Below are 12,502 nucleotides of genomic sequence, written 5' to 3'. Positions count from 1 at the left end.
CCTGGTTAGTTTGAGATATTTTAACTGATAAGGAATCGCAGTTTGGGGATGTAATACACCTGAACAGTTAAACGTTTCTAAATGTTTGTTGCAAAGGCTGTGTGTTTCTTCCCGGCTTTGCTTTTCTCAAATTTCAAATCCTGATTTCTTTCCCTTCTATTTTTACTGTTTTTTTTTGCTCTTTTATTTTTCACTCTCTTCTTTCTTTTTCACTCAATTTTTCTCTTTTTCTTTTCCCTTTTTTTCTTTTTCGATTTATTTTTCACTCAAATTGTCTATGGCTATGATCGAATCCGATGGGGACTGCCTATGTATCATGACGCCGCATGAATCAGACCATTACGTAGTTTAGGAAACAAAGGTGGAATAAAAGAAAAGACAAAATTTTGGGTTTTTTAATATTTCATTAAATAAAATCTTTTTGGGTTTTCTATTACAAAGACTTGGAAATACTGACGATTAAACATACAGACTCAAAACAAAAAAACAAACAAACTTGAAAAAGACGAATATACTCGAAAAAGCAGAATACAGACTCAAAGACAAAAAGGCCAAGAATACATAAGAGCCTCCAATACTACTCCAGGGGCCCGCGGGACATCAATCGGTTTTGACGCGGGCCTGCGTGCGATCCCTTCTTGAAGGTACTCTAAATCAGCCATCACCTGACGGACAAAGGTCATCACAGCAGCAAAGAACATGGACCTGGTCATATCTTCACATTCATGGCAATTCATTACAACATAATCATCGATTTCATTAATCCTCATTCTAATGACACCTTTTTCTTGGAGCATGCGTCTAATTTGCTGTGTCCGGGCCTCTAACACCTGCGTGGCCGTGTGGTTTTGGCCTTGTAACTACTGCATGCCTTCTTCCAATCGGGAAATCAATGTATAGCAATGCTCTCTTTCAGCTTTGAAATCATTTGTCTGCTGGACCATTTTATTTTCGAGATTAGTCAGCTTTTCCCTTAAGATCGTGACCCCTCTATCATACTTTTGCTTTAACTGCTGAACACACCTTGCCCGTTCTTCTGCATTGTTTGCCAACTTTTCCAGAGCTTTTGTCAATTCATCCTCGGCCTTTGTCAGATCAAACCCATAATCATGAACTTTCTGCCTCAGATTACTTATGAGTCTTTCATCTTTTTTGCTTCTTATCGGGTTTTCAGCTGCTATTTTCATTTTCTGAATTTGAGCCCGAAGGGCTTCATTTTCCTGAGCCAACCTTTTATTTTACCCTTCATCCTCGGCAGCCTGCAAACTACTATCAAATTTGAGGTTTCTGATTTGATCCTCTAGTTTGCATATAGTGGTCCGGTAGTTATTCTCTTTAGCTAACCAAACCCATTATTCTTGAGCTCCGTCGGTGAATTATTGGACATGGGGCCTTTTGACGAGCTGTTCTGGCTCTTGATCGACCCAAACTCTCTTACCATACCATGCGGTATAGTTGGATTCTACTTCACCCGAGGACAAATCCCGCACTTGAGTTTGTGGCTCCAGAAACCTACATTGATGCCAAATCTGGCGAACCAATTCTTCTGGGAATGCGGCCTTTGGGAATAGTTCAATAACCTGTGGACTCAGATCTTCATCATGGGGGACCGTTTGATACCTTCCCAATTAGCATAGGACCCGATGCGGAGCATATGGCTGAATACTACGAAGACCCATCAGTAAGAGAAAGCATACTCCGGCGGACATGTAAATAACCTCATTGACTCCACTTAATTCATCTTACTGTCAAAGAACCCAAATACACGAACCATGCCTTCGTACCCTCCGGCAACTCATAGCCATCTACCCGGTTTCCGTATTCTTCAATGCAATTGAGTTTGGTCAGTTCATAGTTCATGTAACTTGGGCGATGACAGAGATGTTCCAACATCCACATTTGCAAAAGCAGGTTGCAACCCTCAAAGAACTTTGCACCAGCTTGACATGCGGTTAAAGCTCGATAGATTTCTGCGAGAATCATCGGTATAAGAGTACCGTTGGCTTTCTTGACCATAAAGTCAGCCATTCCTGCAAGCTCCAGTTCTATATGTCCGTCACTCATTGGGCATATCAGAGTGCCTAAGACTGCAACTACGAAGGCTAAACCTCTGCGTGCTTCCCACTTGGTTTTATTTCCCCGGTGACTCAAACCAGTGTCCGCAGCCTCAAATCCACGGGGGTCCCCATACCGACTATATAAGAAATGGAATGTACAGAATTCTTTGGCCAAATTTCTATCTTTAACCTACCGGTTCAGAAGGTCCAAAAACTTATGAGGGGTTACAGTCCTTGGTGCTACTGGATATTGTTACTTGAGATTCCCGTCAAGACCAGCGTAACCTGCCATATCCTCCAGTGTGGGGGTCAATTCGAAGTGAGAGAAATGGAAGACGTTGTGTGCCGGGTTCCAAAAGGGTATCAAGGCTTCAATAATATCAAACCTGGGTTTAATCTTCAGAAGACCGGTGAGCCCACCTAGAGCTTTGGTCACAGAACGCTTGATGTCCTCCCCTAGGTCGTCCCACCATATGTGGAGCCTTAGTGAAATCTCATCTACGACTCGAAAAGGTATATTTTCAACAGTGCTCATCCTGCACATTTTTATTTAGGGTGCCTGGTTAAAACATGTGAATTTTTGTTTAATTATTGACCAAAAAGATTTTTTATTTTTTTTGCAAAAAATATAACTTAAAATAACTCAAGGCCACCTTTGCAAATACGGCCCTTCAGCACTTCAGAAGGGAAGATTTTAGGGGCCAAAATTAAAAAAACAAAAGGGTCATAGGTAGTTATTCTTGCAAAAACGGCCTTTCGGCGTCCCGTTGGGACATTTCTGGCTATTTGGACAAAAACGACATCACCTAAATTTATTTATGACAAAATGGCAGCATTTTCCACATTTTGGATTATTTTTTGCAAAAGCGGGGCTGGACCCGATGAGGGTTGCCTATATATCTCACATCCGGTGAGAATCAAACCCGCGTAATTCGATAAGTTTTGATGCACAGAAAATATGACTTATTTTGAAATGACTTTTCTTTTCTTTTTTTCTCAAAATTTTGGCAGAGTTTCGGGATTTTCTGAGTACCGGGATTTTCAGAACCGGGTGTTTTTCTATCCTACCTCACTCTTATTTTTTTTTTCTTTCCCTATTCTAGAAGTCGGTCAACATACAAGCCGAAGCAAATAAATGCACAAATAGCACGTAAAATGCATCAGGATGGTCTTTTAATTTTGGGTACACTTGTTCTAGACAGACCCAACCCCTGTGTTGAGTCCCCAAAGTCAAATGCACGTGATGCAAATAATGTACCTACTAGGGATCCGGCATGAGGCTATGTCATTCTAAGTTTGGATCCTGGGTGTATTGTTCTAGACCTAGCTTACCCGAGCAGACAACTCGAGCCAGGGGCAGCGTATCGGGAATACAGAAGCTTTTTCGTCTTTGCAACTTGTCCGAACCTCGTTCTAAAATTAGGATATGACTCTAACAGAAAAGAAGCCACGCGAAGCGCACGCTTCCCAGAAGATTTAGAAGACTCAGAGAGAAGAAGGGTTTGCGTAACAGTTTATATACAATTCACGGCAATATCAAAGCGGTAAAAAATGGCATTTAGCACATTAGGCTCAAACACATACAAATCAGATAATAAGCAAAAGCCAAGTATAACAGTTATTCTAAGCTCGAATTCTGAACCCTGAACCAGAGATTCTGGGTTCTTGTCCCCAGCAGAGTCGCCAGAGCTATCACACCTCCTTTTTTCCGAGGGATGAGGTAGTTTTTCAAATTAAAGTGACATTATTCAAAATAGAATTATTTATTTATTTCAGAGTCGCCACTTGGGATAATTATTATGGTGTCCCAAGTCACCGGTTTATTTTAAAATCCCAAATCGAGAAAATTGACTCTATTTATGGTCTGCGAACACAGAAGACCGGGTAAGGAATTCTGTTAAACCAAGAGAAGGTGTGAGGCACTTTCGAGTTTCGTGGTATTAGCACGGTCGCTCAACTATTAATAATTGGCCTAATTATCTGATTTAATACATGTTTAAAACCTATTGTGCATTTTTAACAGCTTTTAATATTTATGAAATTTATTTAAATAAATCGCGATGTCGCGCACTTATTGTTTATGTACACATTGCGAATCGCGTCACGTGAAACGCACCCGCGATCTACAACATGTTGATTTTTATTATTATTTGAAGTTATGGTCGGGTCACATGAAATGCACACCCAAATTGGGATTATGTATCATGACTATGCCACGTGAACCGTACCCATAGTCAAGATGATTTATTATTAATCGCGCCTAAAGCAGCTACGTAGGTTTATGAGTTGTTTGTTTTCCTAAGTTTGGGATTTCACGCGAGGGTTCATAATTATGTAACAATTTATAATAATCAAGATATGTAATTGGGCTAAACTAAGTTTAAGGTATTGACGAACTATCACTCACTGGATATTTGGATTCGTTTGGGCATTTGAATACGTTTAGAAAGCTATTTGATTTAAAGGAAAAGGGGAGTCACCTAGTATTTAAGTTATTACCTTGTTGGATTTTGGTAACTCAGATAAAACATGCATGTGCTGGGGTGGCAGGTCCAAATTATTAGGAATTTCAGATTTATTGATGCTTGCGTGCAAATAGCAATGAGTCCAAGTGAACTCCGCATCGCTATAGCAGCAGAATCAAAATAAAACAGAAAATAAGTCTCTGAAAACTGAAAAAGGGTAGCAACAAGAATAAGTACAGCAGCAGTAAACAGCAACACCGGAATCAAGAAAAAACCAGCAAATTTCCGGAACCAAGAGAAGGATTCCAGCAACTCAAGAGCAAAACTCAGCAACCAACTTAAAATTCCAACAGAATTGGAGTAAAACCAGTAAACTGAAAAGAAGAACAACTTTAAATTTTTTTTTCCTATCTCTACATTGAATTTTGTGTGTGTCTTCTGTTGAGAGCCAAAGAAAAATGCAGAGTATTTTGTGTGTAAAAATCATCCGGACCCCTAATGCTAGAGTTCTTATCCTTTTATACAATGGAGGGAGTGTGTTGTATGAGGGGAGGGAATATATGAGATGTCAGCTAGTTTTTAGGAGATAAAGCATCTTTTATAGCCAATTCTTGGACAGCTGTCCCTATTTTCAGATATTTAAATTTATTTTTCAGCATCTTTCTTAACAAATTGGGACATTTGTCCCTATTCTAGAAGCTTCTTTTATTTTTTCACTCTTAAAATTCTGTATTTTACCCTTTTTTTATCACTCCAAGTTTATCTAAATGCACTTTAGTCCTTTATAATACCTACTGATTGTTCTGGACAGCTTAACAAGAAGCCTCTTTATTTTTCCTAATTCTCTCTCAACCCCATTTTAGACTTTTCGTCAACTAAAAATTAAAAATAAAACAAATTATCACACAAACTGAAAATGCTAACGCAAAAGATGAAACAATTCAATAATAAAATCCTAATTCAAATATGTGACTAACTAATGTATTCAACTAATACTAATCATGCAAAACACACAATTAAACAGGTAATATGTAAAACGTCTAACCAAACTAAACTAAGAGAAAAAAGAGTGCAAAACGAGAATTTAATAAAATTAACAAAGAAATAGATAAAGAGAAATATTGAAAATTTTACCAATCAAATGCTAGCCAAAAAGGACTGGTGATTGACCAAGCTCCGGCAGAAGAATCCGGTCAGTGTTTAATGTTGTCATATGAGCACTAATTTAATACTCGAAAGCACATTTAATGATATATATGACAACTTTGAGCACGGGCCAGCCGAGGGAGTGAAATGTGAAGGAAAAATTTCTTCTTGAAGACCTCATGAACTAAAACACTCCATGAAATGGTAGTTCGTAGATGGTCAAGGCAACCGGCTTTGGTATTGAAGCTAAACGAACCAAGATTTGAAGAAAAATCAAAAAAGAAGTGGATTTAAGATTTTCTTGATTTCCTCAGGTCTAAAATTCGGGGGGTTTGGGTAATTTTATGGTGAAATTAAACGGAGGTATGTGATGAGGGGAAAGTAGGGACTGTAGGGTGAAGTTTTGGACATGGTTGGGTGGTGGTCGCCGCCGGCCGGGTCTTGGGAATCCTAAGCGGCTAGGGTTTTGAGAGATTGAGGAGGGAGATCAAAATGAGAGGTCTTTGGGGGGGGGGGGTTAGGGATATTTTCGGACAGTTATAAGTTTTGGGGAGGTTAGTTTAGGACCGTTAGATGAGAGAAAATCAAAGGCTAGGATTAAAAGGTGAAAACGGCGTCGTTTGGTTTAAATGGGGGTCGGAACGATTTTTTAAACGGGTCTGGGATGGGTGGAGGAGTGTGGATTATGCCATTGAGAGCTTTTGGCCCAATTTTGAACAAGACCAAATAATTTCCTTAATTTCCCTTCTTTATTTCTTTCTTCTTTTCTTTTTCTTTTGATTTTAAAATTCTAATTGAATTAATTAAAATCCTAAACAAACTAACTAAAATCCTAAATTAGATTCTAAATTAATCTATTTTGTAAAATTATCCTTAACTTATTTTCTATTAAATTATCACTAAATAATTAAGACTGAAGACTAAAAATATAAACAACCATTGTATTTTGTTATTTTTATTTAATAATGCAATTAATAAACAACTTAAATCCTAAACATGCAAATAAAAACCTAAAATGCAATGCATGAAATTTTTGACATTTTTGTGGTATTTTCTTATAATTTTAAAGTATTAAATATGCAACTAAGTGCAAACAACAATTAGCAAGAAATTCCTAAAAATTCTATAAAAATAAAATAATTAAAACAAATCTATTTTTGTGAATTTGTAGGAATATTTTTTGTCGGGCAAAAATCACGTGCTCACAACGACGTCATATCTGCGAGACTGAATTCACTATGTTGGGGTTCACTACGTTTATCTTGCACAATCTGCTGATTTGTCTGTATCCTCTTGTCTAGCTATAACTAGGATCTTCCTGAATCAAATACTAACTACTCGTTGGTCCATTATCATATTTATATTATGTGTAATCTCTCTTGGGTTATGTCCTTTGTCTTAACTTATCCCTCGCACTGGCTTCTGATGTATCATGTGTCCATTCGCACTTATTTATCAATAACATCCTGGCCGGGAACTCTTACTGCTTCTCTCCGGTATCATGCTTGCATAATGTTCTGGAGTCATATCATATCTGTAGGATCTGAATAGATACAATCTCATTCCTTTCACCTTTTTACCGCATTCTTCCTTTACAATTCCATAGTTACCTCTTCATCTTTGGTGTTTTTTTTTCACATCTTCACTGACATCTTACTCGCCTTGCAGTAACCCTTCTATACTGGGGCTAATTGAATTTCTTAAGCATAAGGGTGACACTTAGTGTAACTGGTACACTTAGTCCCTGTTATCATATCTTACTCATGATGCTTCAATTACTCTCTTCTTATTCTCCGGCTAATATTTTTGTCTATCACTTTATTCTGAAAACTTCAACAAAACGTTCTTTCACTTTTAGCTCCCCTTGCTTCATCTCACTGGCTCTTCGGGACGCCTAACATGTTTTTTTACTAGGGGCTGGAGTCATACTAAGGTAAATATTTATCCCCTCTAGGATCCCACTGCCTATCTTTTGAAATTTCTGAATAGTCTACTATTCATATATGACTGTACTATTCTACAGTTCACCATCTGGGTGTCTCACATGGAGATCTATTATCACATTTGCTCTATCCTTTGGAAATATTAGTTAATGATAACAATCCATCCACAATTTTGGGTTACTCTAACCCAGCTTGATCCTGATATCTCATCCTTCTCTTAAACTATATTTGTCAGCTCCCATAGGGCATAATTGAGATGGGTGTGGTCAATTGTATATATCTCTGTTACTGTTGAAAGTAACTCAGAATGCTTATATTTATCTGCTTGAATTGTAAATACGGTTAATCTTCATTAACTGGGTACCTCGTACCCTTATTCACCTTGCTTCTTTTACTTCCTGAAATTTATGTCTACCTTCCGATTCTCTTATTCCTTTTTACCATACGAGTGGATAGATATTCTTGCCTTAGGGATCCTTATCAAGAAGCTTAAATATTTTAGTACACACATCATCTACTGAAGACCTCACATTTACTCATCATAAGTATGATACAAAATCGAGTTCCTCTGACTCAACTCTTCCGCAGCCATATTCAATCTCTTACCAATTGTCTTTCTGGATGTACGTATCATTGTATTATGAACAAAATAAAATTTAGAAGTTTGAATTCTTACAACTGAGCTCTACCACACGATCTAGAGTAAGAAGAAAGAGTGACAGTCCTAAATACCCTGTAGCCCCCTGCTTATAAGTGTGGTGCACGGCACACCCATAAACAAGACTCTACTAGACACGGTTTGTAGACTCCCTAGGACATAACTGCTCTGATACCACTTTTGTCACGACCCAAACCGTAGGGCCGCGACGGGCACCCGGTGCCTTACTCAACCGAATACCAATATAATATATCTTTCTTATCATACCATCATGCGTAAATGGGCCAGAAGGGGCGTCATGAGATAACCAGAATAAAACAAAAGGGAATACTAGACATAGGACGACCCAACATGATATACTGACTTATACATATGACATACGGTCCTATAAGGCTGACATAATCTTTTGTATACTCAAAACATAGGCCGACAAGGCCATACAAGTATCCATATACATGACAGCTGTCTATAAGCCTCTAAGAGTACATAAATATCATAAAGGTCGGGACAGAGCCCCGCCATACTAATCAATACATGTCTAAATCATACTGACCAAATAGGCAACTCCGGAGAAAGTGGAGTGCACCAACACCTTCCGCTGAGCTGATAGTCTACTAGGAGGACTCTCAATCTGTCTATTGGGATCTGCGGGCATGAAACGCAGCGTCCCCAGGCAAAAGGGACTTCATTACAAATAAAGTACCGAGTATGTAAGGCATGAAAGTAGTATATAAAAGACATAAAAGAAACATGGAGTAAAGGACTCAACCTGTAAGTCTGAATAGTTGTGTGAATCATGAAACATTTATAATGTCATGCACATGCGTACAAATGCCATATCATGTATAGGTATATGCGTACATAACGTCATCAAGCCTCTGAGGGCATCCCATCATATCATCTCGGCCTCAGTGGATGAAATCATCAACGTATACCAACTGATCAGGTGGTGGTGCGTATATAATGCCGTAACCTTTCCCCATACCTCATTAATATATATATATATAACGCCATCTGGTCATGGGTCAATGTACATGTATAAATGAATGCAATGCATAATGAAGTAAGTCAATAAGATCTCTTGGAATGCCATAAAATCAATATGCCTTCGGATAAACTTTAGCAACTTACGTATTTTTCTGAGACCTGTGAACAAAAGATATAATAATAGGACACATGGGGAATCAAGAACATAGGTACCCCTAGTACTTCTATGAATAGAGTCATTTATGAAAGTTGTATGTTTGCTCGTTTCGTTTGTATCATATGGATCATGCCAAAAAAAGAAATAAGGGATAGCCTTAATATACCTTAACTCCATTGAGTCCTTAATACCTTCCAAGAAATTTTTTAAATAACTCAACTCAATCTACTATAGCATAAGGAGATTCAAAATCAGTGTTGAGTAAAGGCTAAATTCGCAACTTAAACTAGTAGCTCGTTTATGTAAATTTGGGCAGCATCTCCCTTGTAACAAGAGCCTCCTCCAATATCATATACCAACAACAATGACCAGAGAAATCCATCAATACATAATTATCAATAACAAGATACCCCACGACGAGCGGCAAGCTCCGATTGGAATCTGTATACCCCTTATCACTCCTTATAGACTTCTTAATTTAACTTAACAATATCATTAAAATTATAATGAAGTCATTCATAAATTATTCTAGCCTTATACCATATATCTATAACAAAGAAAACAATCCACAACTCCAATTATCCTCGAACCTCGATTAGCAACTTTATTCACTAGTTCATGTCTAGTCCATCCATTTAACTTAATCAATGCCAAGATAACCTTAAGCACATGCAAGAACACAATATAATTATCTCCTATAGTGGATGCAAGTCGAAATCCATGTTATATTTAGCTTACAACAGCCCAACACACCCTAATCACTTCATACCCAAAACGACAATTATAGTAGTGTCAAACGCCCTGAAAATGTTACAAAGAATGACTAATCCACCATTTCACCATTATGTGGAATTTATCCACACCATTTCTCCTCCATAAACTCCATTAAACAAAAGCAAAATATACAGCCCAAAAGCAACACGAAACAGCCCACAACACAGTCCACTATAAGTCAAATAACTCGAACTCACGGCTTCCGATCACCATCCCGTGAGTTCTAATAATTAGGAAATAAATTTATCAACCCTTCTTGATATTTAAAAGCTTAAATACAGAAAGTAGGCATTTTATTTACTATTAAATACCTTTCAAAACTCAAACTACAAAGAAAAAGAGAGGCGATATAGCGATACTTACGTCGTAGGGATCGTTTTAATGTTATCGCTACTTGATTTCGTGTCCGGGATGATAATCTTGCTTGAAGCACTTGTAAAGATCTTAAGGGTAAGGTTAGGGGTATTATTTGGTCGTGCTCTTTGGAAAAATGGAGAAAGATACGAGATAAGGGATGTAAATATCCCATTTTTTAAAAAGTCAAAAAGGTGCTACTTGGCACCCTATCATTAGCCCTTCTTCATACGCTTATATCTTTTTATCCAGACGTCGTATGAGTGAACGGTTAAGAGATTTGGAAACTATATTTCAAGACCTTCAATTTTGTATATAAGATGTCCCAAAAATACCTCATATAACGCACAAAATATATTGCTCAAAAAGCTTTATTACAAGGCAAATCCTTAGTCGATTTTTCCGCAACTTAAATCCGATTTTTCTCAAACTTTATATTTTATATCCAAACATCACATATAGTCATATCCTGACTTTAAACTCATTTAAATTATGAGTAAGAAGTCTCATATTTATCTTAACTTACTTAATACTTCGGTAAACCTTTCTTATCCATATAGAAGGATTTCGTCCTTTTTGAGCTTACATTAGATAATCCTATAATGACAGTGACGTCTAAAGTACGAGGTGTAACAACATCTTTCCTTAGGAAAATTTGTCCCCGAATAATAACTCTTAAAGGCTTGCAAAAATTGGACGTAACATCATTAAATCGCTTTATATACTTTCAAAGAGGATCTCATTTTCAAGCTTACATCAATTGACTTACGATGTACTTTCACGTATAAAAACATGGGGTATAACAATCCTCTTCCTCCTCTTCCTTATGATCTCAAAGTTCATGACCAGGAGCTTATGAAGGGTCGAGAGGTTCTCGCTCGGGATGACCTTGCAATCCATGCAAAGACCTCTATCGGACTTCCTGCAGAGTAAATAATCAATATGAGTCTCGGCCACCGAGTAAATAATCAATCCGTGCAAAGACCTCTATGATACGTTTATGTGTGTGTGTATATATATATATATATATATATATATATAAGAACTGACAAGACATCCGTCGGATCTTGTTATTGTCACCATATCAGGTATGGGTGGCATTGGCAAAACAACACTCACCAGAAAAGCTCATGATAATCTCCCAATCAGGTATCATTTTGACATTCGTGTTTGGGTTACAATATCTCAAGAATATCGAGGTAGAAATGTGTTGTTAGATGCTTTACATTGCATTTTGAAGCAAACAAATATTGTCAAAGAAAATGATTATGATACGATGGATGATTGTGAGTTAGCCGACCTAGTACAGAAAAACCTAAAGGGTTCAAGATACCTTGTTGTTGTTGATGATATTTGGAGTGCGGATGTTTGGGATAGTAGAAGAGTTATATTTCCTAATTACAACAATGGGAGTCGAATCTTATTAACTACTAGGGAAACAGAGGTAGCGATATATGCAAACACTAGTAGCCCTCATGAGATGAACGTCTTGAATTTGGAAAATAGTTGGAAGTGAGTTGGAAGAAATTGGAAAGAAAATAGTAGAAAAATGCCAAGGACTACCCTTGACGATTTAGGTAAAACGGCCAGGACATTAATAAGTTGCAAGGATGTTGCCCAATCATTAGGTGATATAGTTTCTAGTCAACCAGATAAATGCTTAGGAGTGCTCGGTTTGAGTTATCACCACTTGCCTAATCACCTCAAACCTTGCTTTCTTCTATGGGTGATTTCCCGGAGGACTTTCAGGTTGAGACTTGGAGATTGATCCAATTATGGATCATGGAAGGTTTTATATGGACGTCTGGAAGGATGAGGATGAGGATGAGGTTGAGGAACCTTTTATATTCAAATATTACACAACATCCTGCAGTACTTGAAGTTTTCTCTCGTTTCAACCTTCTCAGGGTATTGGCTATCTTCAATGGTGTGTTCCATTCATTTCCACTAGCGATTACAAA

The 12,502-nt window shown here is 37.6% G+C and overlaps 1 protein-coding gene across 1 annotated transcript; it reads left to right on the top strand.

Annotated features, from left to right (window-relative positions):
- The first annotated feature begins 11,631 nt into the window (after positions 1 to 11,631).
- Positions 11,632 to 12,057, top strand: LOC107775203 (putative late blight resistance protein homolog R1A-3). The gene has a single exon (XM_016594908.2). The coding sequence runs from the start codon at positions 11,632 to 11,634 to the stop codon at positions 12,055 to 12,057; it is 426 nt and encodes a 141-aa protein (XP_016450394.2).
- Positions 12,058 to 12,502: the final 445 nt, after the last annotated feature.

The sequence above is a fragment of the Nicotiana tabacum genome, chromosome 23, assembly GCF_000715075.1.
Source record: "Nicotiana tabacum cultivar K326 chromosome 23, ASM71507v2, whole genome shotgun sequence".
Lineage (NCBI taxonomy): Eukaryota > Viridiplantae > Streptophyta > Magnoliopsida > Solanales > Solanaceae > Nicotiana > Nicotiana tabacum.
Note: the sequence above shows the minus strand (reverse complement) of the source record. Positions and strands in the feature narration are given on the sequence as shown.

Coding starts and splice junctions, on each gene's coding strand:
- LOC107775203 (XM_016594908.2), top strand. CDS start 11,632: ATGGGTGGCATTGGCAAAACAACACTCACCAGAAAAGCTCATGATAAT.